At 45.4% G+C, this 21,629-nt stretch overlaps 1 protein-coding gene across 1 annotated transcript in view; it reads right to left on the bottom strand.

The window, feature by feature from the left end:
• Positions 1-21,629, bottom strand: part of GARIN5A (golgi associated RAB2 interactor 5A) — a 245,012-nt gene that overhangs the window by 160,455 nt on the left and 62,928 nt on the right. Inside the window, exon 3 of the mRNA XM_085614337.1 lies at positions 6,952-7,130. Coding sequence (XP_085470463.1) covers positions 6,952-7,130 — 179 coding nt within the window. The remainder of the gene's footprint in view (positions 1-6,951; positions 7,131-21,629) is intronic.

The raw sequence follows: 21,629 nt of genomic DNA, 5'->3' as shown, positions 1-21,629 counted from the left end.
AACAGCCTCCTGTCGTGCGCTAAACCGGAGACGATTTGCGTAGCGGCCCGGAAGCCCTCTATCGCCAGGATTGGTAAAGATTGAGCGCTGGGGACACCGTCGCTCACCGCCACCATTACGCCGGTGCGGCCCGAGTGGAATGAATTTGCGGCCTTCAGGATATTGCCGCAACTACCCCGCCAGCAACAAGAGTACCAGTGGGCTCGGTCCACTCCGAGTGGGTCTCGAGATCGGTGCCCCCACCCATCAAGGCCCATTTTCTGCACTCCGGCGTTGATTTCACGGCCTGCTTTGCCCCCAGAGGCCCCACGGAGACAAGGGCCGCCGTTGAGCCTGGGGGCCAGCAATCCGGCTGAGCAGGGGGGTGTTGCTGTCGTGACCCGGACGCGCCGATGATGGTGACGGCGCAGCTGCAGCTCTAGAGCTGTGGGCCTACTGTGGGCTGAGAAGCCCTGATCCTCGAGGCAGCGAGGCCTCATGAGATACTCCCCACATTCACAGGCGGGCATTGCCCCGCGAACGGCGGATTCGCAGATTTTAGTGCTCCTGTGGGTATAGTGCCTTGTCCAACGTGCAGCACGGTGTGGTGGGGAAGCAGGGGTGCAGCCTCCCAGCGTGATTTCAGGGATTTGAAACCAGGCTGGCATGGGGCGAATGCAGCGTCCATAATCATTTAGGAATCCGGTGAGCATTTCTCCTACTGCATTACTGGGGCACGCATACAAACGAGTGGCAACCTTATGGTGATCAGCACCGGCTCCTGAGGTATGGGGCGTAAAGGCCCGAAACAAAGGCTGCTACAATTCCCTAAACCTGCAGAGCTACCCTCGAATCCTGAAAGCGGCATGGCGGAAGGCGGAGTAGAGACCGCAGGCCCTAGTGCTGCTCCTGCTGCATCTAGTGAGCTTTTACAAGAACTGCATGCTGGCTTCAGGGCGCTAGACAATCGCTTTGACACACTTGAAAAAAGATTGGACACCATGGGAGTCAAACTAGATGTCCATGACAAGCACCAGGGTCTCTAACTTGGAGGACGGGGTAGCCCAGTCCACGAAACGACTAGATAAAATGGAGCAGATTCTGAAAGAAATCGCCATTAACAACAAGGATTTAGAGGTACATAGAAGGTGAAACAACATACAAATTCTTGGGGTTCCGGAGTCCACCAACACAGGCCACATGGACTTGTTTGTCGAGACCCTGCTCTCGGATCTTTTCGGCAAAGAGGCCTTCTCTACTACCTTTCTGGGGGAGCGTGCTCACCGCTCCTTGGGCCCAAGACCTAATCCAGGCTGTCCGCCGAGACCTATCGTAGCCCGCCTACTAAACTTCGGGGTTAGAGACACTGCTTTCAGGCTGGCTAGAGAACTTGCACTTTATCCTGGCAGGGTTCCACGCTGTCTCTATTCCCTGATTTCACAGCCAAGGCCACACTTCGAAACTTGGGGTTAAAATAAGGCATGATCTACCCGGCGAGACTTAGAGTGGCTATAGATGGTCGGTCTTGTATTTTTGACACTCCGCAAACAGTACAGGATTTTTGCAAGGACTATAAGCGGAGCGACGGTCTGAGAGTCAACAATAAATCAGGGAGCTCACCGCTGCACAGCGGATCAGCTGCCAGAGTAGAACATTTTTCCAATGAATAGTGTAGAGACATTTAAGTTTGGAATAACAAGGATGAGGTACAACGATTACAACATGTAAAGGTGCAAGAATCACCTTGATTGATATTGCATCTTTTGGGTTCTGGCGTGGCGTTGCCACACCCCCAGTGTATAACACGTTTGATTGTTACGGTGATAAGGATGTATCTTAACCTGTGGTATTCTGTGCTATCGTATAGTTCACTTGATGCAGTTTACAGTGTTAACACTACAGGATTTCCCTGCCATGGGGTATGCAGGGAGAGGAGGGTGGGGGCGGGACTATTTTAGCAGTTTGAATTTGTTTGTTTCTGACACAGTTGGTTTGTTCCTGTTCATCATGTGATGATACAGCTCTATGTTTGCAGTTGGCAGGTCAAGTTACATGGGATGGTGGTGGGTAGGCTCTCTACTATTTCAGATGTTAATTTCATCACATGGAATGTTAGGGGCTTAAATAACACTAGAAAGGGAAAACATGTCTTAAAATATTTACAGCGTCATAAGGTCGACATGGTGTTTCTGCAAGAAACTCATCTATCCGCCCTAACACATTTGCCTCTTGTTGGGGAGTGCTCCGTTACTTTGCGAATAATAGTACATACTGCAGAGGCAGTGCGATATGAATACATAAGCGTTTGCCCTTGCAACTATATAAAGTACACAGTGATAGGGAAGGCCGCTATACCCTAGTAACTGGGAGATTAATGGGATACAGCATAGCTCTATTGGGCATATATGCATCCAATGTGGATGATCCAGAATTTTTCCATACTATACATGCACAGCTCCTCCCACTGGGTGCAGTTTATATCTGCTTGGGCGGAAACTTTAATCTCCTCCTTACTGCAGAGAAGGATAGCACAGCTGTCTCCCCAGCCGCGAAGCCCATGGCTCGCCACACGCTGGGGAATCTTTGTGATTCAGTGGGGTTGGTGGATATAAGGCGCATACGCTGCCCGAATGATCTTGCCTACACTCATTACTCTGCACCACACAACACCTGGACACGGCTGGATTTCTGGCTGGTCTCACATACTATGGCCCCCTGGTTCAAGTCAACTCTCCATCTGCCTAGAATGTGCCCGGACCACTCCCCGTTTGTTATGCAAACCCGAGTCCCCAGGCCAGAGGATAGTGAGAAACAATGGAGGTTTCTGGGGCTGGCTTTAAATGATGCAGTATTTTCCGCAGAGATCCGGGAATCCATTGTGACATATTTCGAGCTCAATGAGGGCTCGGTCAGTACATGGGCAACTTTGTGGGAAGTCTTTAAGGCCTACATAGGAGGGGAATGCATTGCCAAACACTCTGGGATATTGAAGGCATTGAGAGGCACTATTTATCGCATAGAGCAACAATTAAATGCGCTCGATGCTGAGCAGGTCAAGCACCCTGACCCTTCCGGGCAGGCCCGCCATTTGTCATTGCTTGCGGAGTTCAGGGAGGCAGCTGAAAGCAAAACTACTTTTCTTGGGAATTACGCCACCGCCAGGTAATATGGCGAGGGTGGTAGACCGGGGCGTATGCTGGCACAACTCCTGAAGCCTTGTGTGGGGAAAGCCTACATTAATTCCATCCGTTCTGGGACTGGCCAAGTACACAATGACATCAGAGATGAATTCCTAAAGTACTACGCCAACTTATTCTGAACATGCACAATGCACAGTGACGATGACTGCAGGAAATTCGTGGATGCGACAGCAATGGTATGGTTAGAAGACTTTAGTCAGACATTTTTAGTGGAACCATTCTCCAAGGAAGAAATAATTAGCGCTATAGAGGCCTTGAATGGCTCTACGGTCCCTGGTCTCGATGGATTCACAGGCATATTCTATCAAAATTACAAAGACATACTTGACCCGTATCTCCTCGAGGTGTACAATGAAGCCCTAGAAAATAGGTTACTGCCTCCTACGCTCCACAAAGTGGTAATTGTCCTACTTCCCAAGTCTCGTAAGGACCCAATGAGATGTGGTTCTTATAGGCCATCATCGCTCTTAAATTTGGACTATAACATTCTAGCTAAAATGATAGCGCTTAGTCTGCCTTTGCTCCTGGACCTTATTATATCCTCAGCTCAACCAGGATTTATTCCCCATAGATCAACGGCCCTAAATCTATGTACATTGTTCGCAGTGTTGCGCTGGATTGCACCGGAGGTGTCTGCCGCGGTGGTCCTGTTGGACACGGAAAAGGCATTTGATTCCTTAGAGTGGCCTTTTATATGGGAAGTGATGAGAAAACTAGGTATCCCCAAGGGCTTCATCTCACTGCTCTGCTTTATGCCTCCCCCACCACAAGACTCCGCTTAAATGGTACGTTGTCCACCTCGTACACTCTCACACGCGGAACTAGGCAGGGATGTCCACTATCCCCGCTGCTTTCCATATTGGCCCTTGACCCACTGGTTAGACACTTCCAGAAAAAAAAGCTTCACAGAGGCATACAATTTAACACAGGCCTGCTCCTGATGTCATTATACACAGATGATATTGTATTGTATGTTCGCTGCCCCCAGGTGAATTTGGATCCACTTATCAGAGAGATTATCCGGTTTGGGTGCTACTCGGGATCGGGTATAAACTGGGGAAAGTCCGAAATCCTCCCTCTGACGACTGGCACTGAAAAATGGGTGCGTGAATTCCCGTTGACATGGTGTGAAGACTCGTTCACATATTTAGGAATCCAGTTTCACCGGCACACTGAGCAAATTGTTCATCTGAATTACGAGTCTACTTTACATAACCTATAAACGCAGATTGAGCCTTGGTTAAGGCTCCCGCTATCGATGATGGGCAGAATCGCGTTAAGGAAGATGATTGTGCTCCCTAAATTCTTATATTTGTTTCATAATATCCCCATCCCGCTTCCAGATAGATTTTTTCACACCCTCAGCTCGCATCTCATCAGACTTGCATGGGGCGCCAAGAGACCGAGAATACGCTGGGAGGCCATGACCCTACCATATGAAAGGGGAGTGTTGGGGGCACCTGATTTTAGAATTTATTACCTAGTGGCGCAAGGCAGCTTCTTTCACTCATGGTACCACCCAGATACTTGTATTCCCTACAGTAGGCCGGAAGCTGACCTTGCGCTCCCGACCCCACTACATGCCATTTTACCTCAGGGGTTTCCACGGGACAACTGTGACATCCAGACAGTGTGGACAACGAGCTAGGCATGGCGTAAATTGTCGCAAGTTACTGGGAACACCGCCCTCTACTCCTCGGAAATTCCCATCGCGAACAATCCATGGCTCCCCATCACAGAGGAGGAATTAGTCCTGCGTATATTGAGATCCCACTCCATGACTAAGTTCGGAGACTTGTTCCCAGACAGACATGTATTCGACAGCACTGAGGCGGGAAGGTTTAGCGTGTAGTCCTTCATGGACCAATTTGTATTTAGTAGAGTTCGTAGAGCGCTCCGCACCAAAATATTGGAATATCTACTCTAACTGGAGTCCTTCACTCCTTTGACACTTTTAATATGCAAAGCAAGGGGGGACCAATTAATCTCAAAACTTTATTAGACCAGCATGGCTCTTGTGCCATGCCATGACACTAAGATTCAGGAGGCTTGGGAGTGTGACTTAGGACACACCAATTTGGAAGACCAGTGGGCTTTCTGCTGCACCCAAACTAGGGAGATCTCCCTCAACAGTAGTCATAAACTGATACACTTTAAATATTTATGGAGGGCTTATATGACACCTGCGAAGCTCCACACCATTGATCCCACTCGCCCTCACAGTTGCCTAAAATGTGGCAGCCCACACGCTGACTTTTCTCACTTGACGTGGAATTGTTCTAAGAATGGGGATTTCAGGAGGGCTATTTTCAGGTTCATTTCCCAGATGACGCATTTGGAGATAGACCCCCACACCTGAGGTCGCCCTACTGGGCTATGTATACAACATGCCAAATAACCTACGTAAATTTATTGCGCTGGCGCTATTATTGGCCAAACGAGAGATTGCTCTTAAATGGGGCAGCAGACTTCCCCCTACAGTTGACGCTTGGCTATCCAGTCTTACGTTTTGTAATACAAACTGCGAGCTCTATGCCACGATGCTACTACCTACTTCCTGTCCAAAAGATATATGGGGACCGCTAAAAGAATACCTGCTGAGCTTAGATTCTCCCTCTCCTGCATCTCGTCCAACAGGGATAGTCCCGACTGGAGTGGGTTGACCAGAGTATGTAAGAAGAGCTTTGAATAAAAACCTCCGGAAACACACTGTGATCGTAGACTTGGTTGTTTAGACCTGGTTCGATGTGTGAGGAATACCATAAAGTAGTCAGAACAGTATATATATTCCATAACCACCTGTTTCATCCCTTGGATGTGACTGTGCACACAAAAAACGTGAAAGCATGACGAGGTAACATGATTGAATTGACTAGAAAAACAAAGCCTTTCGTCAAATATGACTCCCAGGTTTTTTTCTTTCTGAACAGGACAAGGAAGAGGGCCAAGATTTGAAGTCCGCCATGAAGAGGTCCAGAAGGTTACAATATTGCCAAAAAGGATTACCTCTGTCTTTCCAAAGAATAGGATTAAGTGCAAGCGACATAGGTTTAAATAACGTTTGGGATATAATAAAAAGGATTGAGGGTTAAGGGTTTGTGGTATATGTGTATAGGTGTAAGAGACAAAGGTCAAAGGCATGACACTAGGAGTTAAGAGTTTAAGGTTAAGTGTATCAAATGAATGGATTGTGGGAAATAGTGTTAAGGGTTCGGGGACAGTGTAAACGGTTTGAGTACAGGATGAAGTTTCAAGGATTTGGGATACAGTGGATAAGAAAGTAAGCATCCGTGTTAAGTACTAGGGGTACAGGATTAGGGATATGCAGTCAAGAGCTGAGGGTAAAGACATATGGTCAAGGGTATAAGATTATGAGTTTGGAGTTAAGGCATAAGGATACGCTTTAGGCTTAAGGGTTTAGTGTAAACAATTAATGTTTAGGCAAATGGCTTAAGAGTATAGCGTAAGGACATATGGCTAAGGTTATAAGATAAAGGGTTAAGGATATATGATCTAGGGTCTGGGGTACAGAACTAAGTGTTTTGGTATAGGGTTAAAAGTTAAGGGTTTATGGAATGCTGTTAAGAGTGTAAGATATAAGCGTTTTGGCTGTGTGGTTAGAAGTTAGAGGAGGAAGGCATAGTGTATACAGTTGAGTGTAAGGGGTATAGGGTGGGTAAAGAGGTTAGTAACAGGCTGCTAGTGATGCTGTGTTTATGAGGCAATGCCTATCGAAGATAACACTTACCTTAACATGCACTATAGATCTTACCTGCTCAACTGTAGCTGCCCTACTAATTGTTTCTTGTTTTTTGGATCCAGGTATGAGTACTTAGGCCGTGCCAGTAACATGACATTCGGCAGTGGTAGAATGGGACTAGTGGCAGCGATGCCCAGCGTTACCAAGGTTACTTGGTTGTGGATGTCAATAGCTTCACCTTTCTTGGTAACCTACAAAAAAGAACAGAGGTTGGACAAGATTTTAGATAGAAGCCTGTGCATGTATGTGTGCCTCGGTGTTTATGTATGACAGGTTTGTATGGTGGGTGTCAGAAACAAACTGTAGCAGTGAGAAAGCTGTTGAAATAAAATGTGTGTGTTTGTGTGAGAAAGAGAAAGATGAGTGTGCGTGTGTGTTTATTTATGGGAGTGGGCGATCAAATTGAATACTTTGTGTGAATTTGTGCGTGAGAATGTGTGTGAGAGAAAGAGAGAGAGATACTAAGAGTCGAAATAAGAGAGATGGAGATACCATGTGTGTGGGTAGATGTGAAAGAGAATACAGTTTGATTTGTTTTGACCAGGATTTCGAAAGCGCAACAAATGCCTGAAGGCAACCAGGCTCTGTAGTCACATAAGTCCGCTTCTGTCAGCAATTAAACACTTCCACAGTCCTAATGGGTCTGCCTATGTGGTAAACACCCAGGTCTTTAAGGCCTTTCTAAAGGGCAAATGCCCTTGGAAGACAGATACTGGGGAAGCGAGTTTCAAGGTCTGGCTGCAGTGACTGGGAAAGCTCTGCCATTCCATCTCTTCTTCCGGACTCTAGGCCGAGTGACCAGAATAAGATGAGCTGAAAGGAGATTCATGCCTGGAGTGTACCGGTGGAACACCTGCCTAATCCCCCTGCACAAACTTTATAGAGGGCCTTGTGTAGTATACAGAGGGCCATAAACACGATGCGACTTCTAATAGGGAACCAATGCAGATCACCGAGCCCCGTGGAAGCGGACTGGCGCTTGGGATTGTCAAGGATAGCCCTAACAACAGCATTCTGCGCTACCTGCAATTTTGCATGGGTACTGTTTGTGTTAACGCTTGTGTGTATGAGCTTAAGTAAGACAGAAAGATGTGTGTGAGAGGGATGGTATGTGGCTGTCTTTTGTGTTTACAGATGTATTGTGTATGTGTTGTGAAGCAAAAAGACTACAGGTACATATGGTGTAGATTGACAAACTTCAAGAATGTACGTATGTGTCTGTGCTAAAGGTTTATTTGGTAATTGTGCTTGGGGTGGCATCTCTGTGAGGTGCACGTGTGGTGTGCATTTGGAGTATGCAAAGGAGTGTTGCAGGGATTCTGCTTATGCACAGAACTATGCACAGGAAACTAGGACCTCAGTGAATTGTGGTGTACCAAAAACTCACCTCAGAACCCAGAACCCCTTATCCGACCAGCATAAGTGTCCCATTCGTTATCCGAGTTTTAGCTCGGCGGTCCCAATGTGTAGACAACCCAGAACAAGCGACTTAGGGTATTCTCAGGAATGGTGGGAATCAGAAATACCTGTTCGTAATTATTCTCATATCAGTCCACAACAGAATAAACAGAGACACAGTAAAGTTTAAAGAGTTTATTTTATAAACCTCGTGTCCTAAGATGCAGTACTTTGGCTAACATAAGCAGACAAATGATTAAGATCAAAACCATCAGCATAGTTACAATACCATAGAAAATGAAAGGCGTAATCATACTAAAATGACAGTGGATATCAGCCACCTTCCTTTCGCTAGTAAACTAATATTATTATTATTAGACTAATAAAAGGTTTCTAGGCTTGAATGGGGAACCCCATACCGTAAAGATCAGCTCAGTGAGATCACATCACAGGATCAGCTAGACTCTGTTCCTGGGAAAGCTCTTCCTCCGAATGTCATGGAAAACATGCAACACTGCAATATTAAAAGCACCCGACTTTCAGGTATTTGCACAATGTTCAGACCAAGGTCGCTGCTCACTGTTTGGGATGTGAACAACAGACAGTTCCCATGTGAAGCAAAGTCGAGCAAGCATTTCTCAATTAATAACATGTAACTACAGTGTCGTGTGCAAAAGCAGCAAAAGCGGCAAGATGGCTTTCTAACATCTAACGCGGTTGTGCTAACTTAGCATTGTACGTATATAGATAGCAATCTTCACTACACCCCCCCCTTGATCGGACCACTAACCAGTAGGGGCGCACTGGCAAGAACGCAGAGTTCAAGTTCGATAGAACTGAACCAAGGGCATAAATTGTAAGTCCCTATAAGGTAAGTGAAAAAGTTCGAAGAGAAAAAAAAAACAAATAAAAAACGATTGAAAAAAAAACCCCATTTAAAGGAACAAAACATAATTGAAGGACGTATGACGAAATGAAGGGGCAAAAAAGTCAATCCATCAATGTATAAGCACAATAAGTTGCAACAGCTTCCAAGAGGAAATCATTGGAACGTTCTGCAAAATTATCTGCCATCCAGTTCAGCAAGGGGAAGGAACACACATGTTCCTCGACAACCGGAGCCTCCAGCACCATTCGAGGACTACTGGTGTGTTCTTCAAGATAACTTCTCTCTAAGAATTTAGCTGCAGCCGTTCTGATGTCCCAATTCCCAAGGACTCCATGTGCTGCTCCACAGGCCATAATCTTGACGCCAGAACAGTCCAACTCATGAGCCACTAAGGGGCTCATTAGCCGATCATAATCCGGGGCAGGAGACACCGAGTTCGACAGGCACAAATCCAGAGCCCATTGGAATGGACAATCTAGGCAATGAAAGACAGGCTGCACACAAGTAAAGTAGGGAAACCGGAAGGACAATCCATAGGCTATGCTTAAGGTCGCCAGTGGTAAAGTGCCATAGTATTCAAGCATCCGGTTACGAAGATGGAGCAGCAAGGACCTGCTGTCGTGTGACGCAAGTTGTGCATCCATAGCGTATTGCGCAGATCAACAAACGTACCCCAGCTACGAGGGCGAGAAGCAAAGGGAGACCTCCGAAGACGCTGGAAAAATAGAATGAAAAAATGCCGGGATCACACCAAAAATAGTTTGAAAAGAGGTCACGAGGCCGGAGCCCACAACTTTAAAAAAATGAGCCAGGCCACTTGTTGACGAGGCATTAAAGATAGTCTGAATCAGGGCCCCAAAATGAAGTGGGAGATCAGTATTCAAAAGCGGCTGCACCTTTGTTCAGGTGTTAGCTACGTGAAAGACAAATGTTTCCCGGGACAAAGTCAACGCGACTTCTTTTTGAGACAATAGAGCCCTTATTCTGCTCATCTTGTTGAACTCTGCTTTCAAGGTTGGAATGGAAGGCCAGATGGATACATCGAGCCGTCCATGCGGGGTTGGGAAAAGGACGTTATTACAGCAGACTACTCTCTGTGATACAGTCACTATGTAGGGAATTCCCACTAACATCCTACAGCAAGCTTCATTATTTAATAGCAAATAACTACCGTTAGCAAGCAGCGTAAAAGACCGTGTTATAACCGGCACAGGGATGCCTTTCAGGCCGCAAGCTAAATTAGGAGCGTGCACATTACATGCACCATGCAATTGAATGTGCCTACACACTACAGAGTGATCTGGAGTGGAAGTGCACTCTTCACCTTTTAAGTGTACCTCTTTTCCGTCTCTCACACATCTATACGTGAAGGGGAGTGACCAAACTTCGTGCAGGAAGGCAGTACCAAGTTGTTCATATCTGCCAAGGGCATAATGTTTCATGCATGAACTGAACTTAAACAGGGGGAATGGTAACGTTATCAACCGGTGGATAAGCCACACAGCGGAGTTTAACTCGGCAACAGAGAAAGGTAAAGGTTCTAACTTTTCAATGTGCAGCAATGAATATGTCGCATCCTTCATGGACATAAATTGTTGTTTCGCAGTTAAATTAAAAGGGAGCAACAAAGATGAAGTATTCATGTAATCCCAAGGGACTTTCCCAGCCTTTAACGTTTGTAATGTCCATGCAAACTGCATAATGGAACACAATTGATTCTGACCATGATACAAAACAGACAAATCATCTTGCACAATGTCAACCACAGATGAAACTATATTATCTAAGGTATAAATTCTGGAAGACAGGGTGTTAATGGTATTATCTATTACAGCCAATACCTTTTCCATATTGGCCTGGTCAATAGCTCGTAATCTGGGTGCAGCTTCAATCTGTGATAGCTTCCAAACTTCGTTGTAAATAGCATATACCCATCTTTTGGACCTGCCAGCCGCAGGACCCTTAACAAAATCATTCAAATCTATTTTGTCGTTCAATTGTGATAAATGAAGTTTAACAGATGCTAAGGTGGAATGTTGCAGCCAAGATTGGCATAACTTCCCTACTGAGTAGGTAGTTACAGTGTGAGAAGATTCAAAACGGGGGTCTACACGAACTTGTGTATACCCCGGTGCTAAATCCAGAAACCGATGTTGACAGGAATCTGAGCTCGTTTGCCACACCAACCACCCTTCCGGATTCAATTCAGAAATATTGAAGGATCTGTTGGAAATATATGACTGCAACGTTGCAAGGGACAGATCCGTATGATTACCCCAATTAGGAATAGCACCCAGACCCGGAATGGAGGGAGAATTTAATTTTTTAGAAGTAGCCAATCCAAAACAGGTGGTCTGAAAAATTGACGAATTCAAAAATAACATGTGGTTCGGGATGAGGTAGGCACGATGCAAAGCTTCTGTTCCCTGTACCTGCCACGGTTTAGAAACCCAAACCGATTTAAGATCGATAGTAGCTTTCCACAGATCATATTCTCCAATTGCCAACTTGTCCATATAGGACTTGGAATACAACAATTTGGTGTGTGTCAGTCTAACTTTAGAAGCAGACTCAGCCGCAACCTTAAAATAAAAGGAGGCCGGATTTGACACACTGAAATCAGAAAAATATGTGAATTTGTCCACTAACGTGGTGGAGCTGCCCAGCCTAGGGGCGCGACAGTGTTCCCATTGTGTATAATTTACAAAATTTCTAAACGTATTTGCTTTGTGTAGGAAATGCGTGCCATAATGTTGATAGCAGAATTGCTCATCATAATTAGCAGTATCTAAATACAAATCTTCAGCATCAAATGCAGCATAATATTTCAAATCAGAAAACAGTGCTTCTATTGCTTGTACATCCCAATCATCTGAGTGGATGTTCTGCTTGACTACATCACCCATAGAAACACGAAATACATTTGGCACATTAATTACTTCAGTGGGACCATGAATTTGAAATTTTACAGCATCCCAAGCGATCCCATCACGTACAGGCCAGGCAGTAATGTTCACAAAAGTCTGGTCCCTTTTCATGATATGTGATGAGGAGTGGGGGGCCAAAGTTCCATCAATTAGTCGAATTGTAGATCTTTCTTTCAGGTAGTGTCCATTGATAAGTCTATAAAAAACACTACCACAAAGCCAATGGACATAAACACAAAAATACATATGAGCACCAGCCAAATGTAAGTCCAAGGGGGAATTAAAAAATGTCTTTTGAACCAGGCCACAAAAATCGAAACTTTGGACGGGGCAATGGAAGTCATTGAATTAGTGTCAAAAGAGTATCGTGACTGGGTAACTGTGGTGGATTGTAAAACAGGCAATGGAACATCCGCAGGATAAGCATACTCAATATCTTCAGGTAGACCACCAGGTGTCGGTGGCAATAAAGGACCAGTAACTGTATGCATCTCGACGGCAACATCAAGCAACGTGTTAGAAGCTGGGCCACAACAGAATTTCTCAGCATCGAAGGGCAAGAAACTGCCGGTGTCATACTAAGAAGAATCGGCCACTCGCTGTAGCTTGACATTGTCAATAGAGATGTACCTGTTATCCTTTCGACCAGGAAGTGGAGGTAAAATGGCTGTACGTGTACCCTGTACTCCAAGCACCGGAACTGGTGCACGATAAGAGGGGCCGAACTCCTTCTTGTTCTCCACCTTCTCACGGACCAGATCACCAACTCGAGGTAGCCAGCCCACTACCGGAATCTGAAACGCAGCATCAGATGTGGAGGGTACGTGTTCCTTCGCTAGACTGTCTCTGGCTTCTTGAAGATTCTGCAATACAGCACAGTGATCATCTACGTCAAAGGGTGCGGCCGACGCCGCCATGTCTAGACCATCAAGGTCCGGGACAAACATTCGTATGCCAAAGAGCATCATGTATGGGGTCCGCCCACCCAGAGACCTTCTAGGGAGATTATTAAGTGCACGTTGTACGTCATATAAGTGAGCTAGCCAGTTCCGGCCAGTACCTAAAACCCTGGCTGTCAAAGATTGCTTTAAGTCACGGTTCATCCGCTCCACTACACTATTACCCTCAGGTCGGTATGGAGACGAAAATTTGACTTGGACCCCCAAATTTCTCATAGCTTCTTTGTACGCCTTAGAGGTGAACGCAGGGCCCTGATCAGAATGAAAGGTACCACATGCAAAACTTCCAACAAAGACACGCAAATCCTTGATGACAGTACGGGCATCAGCACTCCTTTGAGGCCACACCCACAGAAAACGTGTGCACGAATCCACTGCAACCAAGATGTATTTGTACGCAGTATCAGAGGTAAATGGACCGCAATGATCTAAATAAACACAACCCAGCGGTTTATTAGATATGTACAACTGAGTTTGTGGTGGGCGCGCCGGAGTTGAAGGTTTTATCTGCTGGCAAATGTCACAATTAAGAACATAAGCTCTGGCCTGTTTATATAAACCGCACCACCAGTAACATTGTTGTAACAGAGATACAGTAGCTGCAACGCCGGCATGCGCGGACGCCATGCCCTCGTGAGCTGCTAATATCAAAGATGGTCTGCAGTCCGCGTTGGGAATCAATCTGTCACCAACGTCAATAATCCTCACTAATGGGACGTTATCAGGACTTAAGCGATAATGGTAACGAGAAGGGAAACCTCTTGGATATTTTGTTCCCTTCTCTGTAGCAGCAATAGCTGCCAAGATGTCATCATCGATCTTACTTTTGGATCTTGTAACTGCTGCTACTAAGTATGTCGCCACTGCTGTTTTTGCTGCCTCGTCAGCTAGGCTGTTGCCGACAGCATGGACACCAACTCGTTGGTGACCAAGAGTGTGAATAACATTCACGAGAGGCAGATGTTCTTTAAGTTCTGCCACTCAAACCCAAAGCGTTTTATGCTTAATCGTGCTACCTTTGGAATCATGGTAGTCATTCTGAGACCAAAAAAGTAGATTGTCGTTGTATGATTGGACACAATAAAATGAGTCACTCACTATAAGAGTAGTGACTCGGGGATCAGCAAACTCTAGTGCAAGCACCAGAGCACGAAGCTCCGCCAACTGTGCGGTACAATCACCCAATGACTGCGTATGCACGACATCAGATTGGAATTCTCCATTCACCACAGTACCGACCACAATTGCGCAGGCCGCTGAATAGGCATGCTTCGATCCAGTAGCCGGTTGCGCAGAACCGTCAGTGTAAATTACACAATGGTAATCCTCGAGCGGGAGCAGAGACAGAGGAGCTGGATGAACGAATTCATACTGCAAAAACTCCTGAGACTGAAGTGCCGCGTCAAAGATATATGTGACGTCAGGCGATGTCAAGGAAGTGGCCCATTGTATCCACCTTGGATGCAAAGCTTTAGAATTCTTTACACTTTCTTTTGTCACCGCCTCAAGGGCAGGATATGGTGTCACCACCAACTTGCGTTTACCTTGCGATAGCGCTCGCTCTTTCAGAATCGCCATCTGTACTGCCGTCAGAACTTTCTCGACAGCGGAAAATCGCAGTTCAGCCGAAGTGTACAAGTGTGATTTGTAGGCAATGGGGACGGTGTCGCCCTCATTGAACGTTAAGTATGTGAAACCCACTGCGCCTGGCACAATTCTTCAGGTTAGTGGGGTTTTCACGCGTCAGTAAGTATTTTGAAGCAAGAAGGTCAGCTTGCAATAATTGCAATATAGCTGAATGCTCTGGCAGCCAACATGATTTGGAAAAAGTAGGTTGTACCAAGGCATAAAGCGGCTTGATACGCTGGGCATAATCAGGAATGTACGTTCTACCGAAATTCAGAAAGCCCAGCAGAGATTGTAATTTCTTCAGTGTCGTAGGGGCACGTAGGCATGCGCATTTCTCTAGGAAGTGCGGAGCCAATCCTCGACCTTCATTGTTGAGTTCGTATCCCAGGAACAACACTGTATAATCCGCAATGTGAGACTTCGCAAAGTTGAATTTGTAACCGAAGTCTGCAAACAAAACAATAATGCGATCAACGCGACGGAGATGCGGTCCCAACTCGTCATCTGCGAGATAAATATCATCCACATACGAGTACGCATCAGGGTCTATGCTCTCTAACAGAGAGACCACACGAGCGACGAAGACACCAGGGCTGTTTTTATAGCCCATCGGTAATCTTCTGAAATGTTTTTGTTTGCCACCCGAGGTAAATGGCGTCCACTCACTACTAAGAGAGGACAGGTTATGGCTGTAAAAGCCATTGGAAATGTCAAGTGTGGTTTTAAACCGTTTTCTCACTAGACTATCGACGAAAGCCGAACTGTGGGTATTCTGTACTGCGCATGTCCGGCAATGAGAGTTTAAATGCCGGTAATCCAAAACTAGGCGGTATGACCCGTCAGGCTTCGTCACAGTGAATAAAGGATTATTCATCGGCGACACACATGTTTCAATTACACCTTGATATTCCAATTGTTCAAGGATAGCCGCGACGTGAGGTCTTGCTTTGCGACACGTGGGATATTGGGGTTGTGGCTGGTGCGTGGACCGCAACGGAATTTCATGACTGGGGACAATTTATCCCAGCCTACCTGGTTACGATACAGCGCAGGTGCAAGCACCAGAGCCCACTCCTCGGCAAACTTTTTAGCTTGGTCCTTTGGCACTGTGCGCTCGAAGGACGGGAGGATTACTTCCTCCCCTCTAGGAGCATCTAAAACGAAAGCCAGGGGCCAATCAGCCTCTGCTAATAGAATATCATATGAAGAGGTCAGATTATCCCAAAAAATCTCTTTAATCGTGCGTTGTATGTCACCTTCAATTAAAAGGACTATATTATATAGTCTGTCAGTGGGAGCCACTCTAGTGTCAGCAGTTTCTACAGTTATGAACGTATCAGTTGCTGTCGCCACCAGATATGGACGCAGTGCTTGTCGCACTACTGTAACTTCCGCCGCGCTGTCGAGCAGCGTTAGTGCCCATCTCAGGTTCTGAAGCTGTGTCCGCACCATCTATGGCATACCTCGCTGTTAGCGCAGCAACTTTCTTCTTCTGAAACGGGGGGCGTTGACGTGCAGACTCGTCCTGCTTGCATTTGCCGTCAGTCTGGCGGGGTTGCTCACGACTTTGGGCACCCCTTCCTTTCCCACGGTCTCCGCCACCGGATTGTGAAGCCGATGTTTCCTGTGAAGAACGAAGAGAGCGTTGTTCAGAAACCTGAAATCTATCAGGTGACTTAATACAAGATCGATCGCGCAGATCATATGTGCGTTCGCTGGACGACTGTACGGGCGAGGCAGGACGAGACCCCTGTTTCTGTTGCTGTTTCCCCTGTTTCTTTGCTCGCCAACTTTGTTTAGGAAATATTGGGCGTTCGTCTTTAGTTGACGAGCTCACCTTAGTTTGCTGTACTATATCAGGAATTATTACGGCTGGTTTAACACCCAACGCACTACGGCCCACCTGGCTATAGGCTTGCGCAATTATTTTAGCGAACTCCTTGGGCTTGTCGAGTTCATCCACGCTGTCCAGCTTATTTAGTACTTGGAACTGCATGGCATCGCCTTTGAGGTTGCCCATTACCATGGAAGCCACCACATCGAACACTCCGACAAGCCTCATTCCTAATTCAACAGCAGCCTCCGCACCGTGATTCTCTTGAACACGTTTGATGACGGAGGGTAGTACAGACATAGACGGAGTGCCGAAGCACTTCGAGTAGGTCGCGGCAAAGACCTTGCCCCAGTTTGTGCAATCAGCCATATCTGGGACTAAGTTTTTCGGCAAACTAATGGTGAGTATCCTGTGTTTCTCCACAGGAGTGGTATGCGGAAAAACCGCCTCCAGTTGGTCAAATTTCTCAGCAAGCCAATAAGGAAAATCATCCTTACTTTGGGGGCGCTTGCCCATTACCGAATTAACCATAACAGGACTAATAACCACTGCGTGGTGGTCCGTTGGTTGTCCCGCAACAGCAGATGCCCCCACCTGCACGCTGCGTGACACGTACTGCACTAAAGCCCTATGAATTGTAATCAGGGCCGTGTGTAGTACCCGCAACTCAGCCACCGCCACCGTGAAATAGCGGGGATGAGGCGTAAAGCCGGCCAGCACCGGCCATGTGGCCCCTGCTATAGACAACGGGCCCATTCTTTCCGGTGCAACCGCATGGGCAAGGGCGCCATTAAACCAAATAGTATGCTGCCAGGCAGAGATTGGAATTTCTTGTGTCCTATACGGGGTATAGACCGCAGGTAGCTGTGTGGGAGTAAAGGAATGAAACGTATCATCGTCATCCACCGCCGGAAAAGTCACCCAAGAGTAAAACAACTCATACTGGTAAGACGCATCAGCGCTCACCACAAAAATAACAGCCATCCCATCATCCGGCACCCCATACGTCGTCAAATGACGGCGTAGGGGTGCACGACTATGCGCGGCTATCTCGACCGCCATTTAGGACACATTAAAGAATATCAACGATATCAACAGTAGCACTGGGGTTCAGTAAAAATAACCTTTTTAATGATCAAGCTTGAATGAACCTATTAGTCGAAACACAGGTAGGTTAAACCGTCACTCCCGTCAACCGAAAACTAGAGTGAGGGCGTTGTGGATGAATAGAAGCTCTACTAAGGCATTTCAAATCAATAGACCAAACGTTAGGTGCGCCATGTTGCAGGGATTCTGCTTATGCACAGAACTATGCACAGGAAACCAGTACCTCAGTGAATGTATCAAAAACTCACCTCAGAACCCAGAACCCCTTATCCGACCAGCATCAGTGTCCCATTCATTATCCGAGTTTTAGCTCGGCGGTCCCAATGTATAGACAACCCAGAACAAGCAACTTAGGGTATTCTCAGGAATGGTGGGAATCAGAAATACCTGTTCGTAATTATTCTCATATCAGTCCACAACAGAATAAACAGAGACACAGTAAAGTTTAAAGAGTTTATTTTATAAACCTTGTGTCCTAAGATGCAGTACTTTGGCTAACATAAGCAGACAAATGATTAAGATCAAAACCATCAGCATGGTTACAATACCATAGACAATGAAAGGAGTAATCATACTAAAATGGCAGTGGATATCAGCCACCTTCCTTTCGCTAGTAAACTAATATTATTATTATTAGACTAATAAAAGGTCTCTAGGCTTCAATGGGGAACCCCATACCGTAAAGATCAGCTCAGTGAGATCACATCACAGGATCAGCTAGACTCTGCTCCTGGGAAAGCTCTTCCTCCGAATGTCATGGAAAACATGCAACACTGCAATATTAAAAGCACCCGACTTTCAGGTATTTGCAGCTGCGTGCGTGTTTTGGCTAAATAGTGTGCCGATCAACCTGAACCCAACAACATGCACCGTCTAGCGACCCAGACTGTTTCTTTACACAATGTTCAGACCAAGGTCGCTGCTCACTGTTTGGGATGTGAACAACAGACAGTTCTTATGTGAAGCAAAGTCGAGCAAGCATTTCTCAATTAATAACATGTAACTACAGTGTCGTGTGCAAAAGCAGCAAAAGCGGCAAGATGGCTTTCTAACATCTAACGCGGTTGTGCTAACTTAGCATTGTACGTATATAGATAGCAATCTTCACTACAGGAGTGGTGTGTTTATCTTTGATTTGTGCATATGGAGTGTGTAGGCTACTTGTGTGCTTAACTAGGTGTATCTGTGTGTGGTTTGATTATGATGGATCTCTGTGTGTTGGCTGCCAATCTCTGATCACCTGTGCCTTATCTGGGGACAAGAAAGTCCAGAATCCTGCTGGCCATGAAAGAGGCGGAAGACACCATAAAAACCAGGGCGTTCTCTCGGAGGATGTGCCCGGGCTGTGCCTGGTTCAAGACCAGGGCAAGACAGGCCCATCTGAGCCTGAACGAGGCTGTGCTGGCACCACCCACTCTCTCCGTTCCCTCAAAATCTACCATCTGGCATTGGCAGACTGCTGGTTATACAACTGTCAAGAATGGGGATAAGAAACATCATGCTGCCTGCAGGTGGTAAGACTGCCTCAGCTACTTATTCAATTACAAACTATTTATCTGGCTCTATGAGCTTAATTGATAGAAAAATTGTGAGTGTTGAAGAAAGACTTTCAGAGACACAATGTGCATTAAATGAGGCCCTTAGCAGACCATCGTGTGATATTTCTTCAGATATCCCGACAGGACAAGTGAGCCACCAGAAGTAATAAGTGCTGAAGCAAGACAACGGAAATTGACTAGAACTCTTTGTGCCATAAATGTTCCCAAGCATAATATTTCTTTCTCCCTCCCAGGCTGTTACTTCCCCACCAGCAAAAAAAAGAGAAAAAGGATAAGCGAGGATTACCTACTAAAGACAGTGACCTTAACAAGGACAAAAGAAAGCATTCAGGTACCAATTGTGAGGAAGGTTCTGATTTGCTATTAATTAATTTGTATACTAAATTGTGCTGGCTAAATGTATATGTTAAGTCCGCGTTAGAGGACGTTAGGTGCAAGTTGGAATCACTTGAGGGTGTAGTGAAAAACATAAAGGAGATTCTAACAAAGGAAAGTGGCCATCTCGATAATAAAAAGCACTGGGGTGCAAAAAGCTATAATAACCCTAATAGAACCAGTAGTACAAAATAAGAGTGGAGAGGAACAAATATAAACGAGAAAGTCATTACATATTCCCCAGATCCACATCACTGATGTATTTATTGACAAAGGGAGGATGGACACGCAAATGCAAATGCAAATCCATTCTACTTCCTGGTAAGTCATCAGAAGATGTTACATATACATGGAAGGACCCAGATCAGTGTTATAAAATGTGTAGTTGGTTGTTCTACATCTACTTCCTGGGGCTATCTCTCATTTAATTATCTTAACAAGGGTGTACCATTGTTGAACCTCAATTCGTTGGAAGATTGGGGTATGTTAAACAAGGTAGTCCATTGGCAACCACAAAGGGCTACTAACAAACACCATTTGTATAGTGAAATAATGATGGCGAGAAGAGTAAAGTGGGTAGGTAGTGCACCGAAAACAAGTGAGCATGATTAAACTGCCATTAATTTCCGCAGCACCAACTTTCCTAAATCATTATAAAAATCACTGCATGTTCTTCAAAGGACTGATAAAACACTAAGGGACTAAGGAAGGGGGGGGTGTATTTGGAGCAGTCCCCCTGGGCTACTTTTAAAGACCTGAGCAATATCTACATGCTGAAGGTGGATTGCCATGATAAAAGAAGGGCAATTTCTGAAGGGATTACTTAAAGTATCACTCAATCAAATAGATTTCAGTTTTGGATTCTATGAATGAGATGGACTGACTAGGTGATGCTACACAGAAAGGGATTACTGCTTATAATACCTCTGAGAATGCATTGGTTATTGGCTCTAGCATAATATTTGGAAAAAGTACCCTGATTATAGTCTCTTGGAACAGCGCAGGGCTAAAAAGTAAGGTTCATTCTTTGGGGTAGCAGGAATATGTAGCACAGATTATGTGTGTACAAGAAACATGGACAACAGACAATATTTTTATTAAAGGTTTCTTGTCAATTGTTACATTATGTATATACATTATCTATATCATCTATATCATCAAGAGCGGGAAGGGCAAAAGGTGGGCTACCAAACTTTATTTCAACTGCATTATTAGCTAAACCTAAGAAGTCATAAATAGCATTTCCATTTTATCACTTTGTACATTTGGCAACTGAGGACAATCCAGATCTTATTATTAATTCTTACAATGATAAATGTGAGTTCTCTTGTGCTGAAGTGGTCACAAATATGGAAAGCATTTGGCCTCATTTCTGCTAGTGGGTGTGAGTAATTGTTAACTAATATGGGTAGGATATGTGGAATGTTAATAGATGTCCTTTCCCTTCTAAAAAGGTTTGTAGGGTGGAGGGGGAGCACATACAAGAACAGGCACATTTCCTACACAATTCGTGTGGGGAAGAGCTGAATTACATGTTGTATAAATATAATCTGACGTTGCTGGAGGTAATAGATAACCCTGAATCTCCTGCTTTTATGAATGTTAATAGAGAGTGGTGCAATGAGTACGACTGATCACATGATAATGACAACAAATGTTGTGGTAAATCTTTGCTGTAAAGCCAAATAGTTTGAGTGATCATAAACCCCGGGTGCGCTTAACCTCAATCTAAATACCCAAGAACACATCAAGCCTTTTAGATTTGAGAATGTAGAGGCTGCCAGATCAAAAAGGGTGAGATTTAGGTGGTGTGGGGTGGAACCAAGCAGTTTTATCGCAGCAGTGGCTAAGAGTAATAGACAAGAGGTCCTGGTCTGTACAGACCAACTTTCTGATTATATCCATATTAGGGAAGCTCACCTCTAAAACAATTCATTTTATAGTAACAAGGAAGGAAAAAAGATGGTAAGAATTGCTCTAATGGTTGGTTTGACCACACAGGTAAAATTACCC

The sequence above is a fragment of the Triturus cristatus genome, chromosome 7, assembly GCF_964204655.1.
Source record: "Triturus cristatus chromosome 7, aTriCri1.1, whole genome shotgun sequence".
NCBI lineage: Eukaryota > Metazoa > Chordata > Amphibia > Caudata > Salamandridae > Triturus > Triturus cristatus.
The sequence above is the reverse complement of the archived record's forward strand: the minus strand, read 5'-3'. Positions and strand labels throughout refer to the sequence as shown.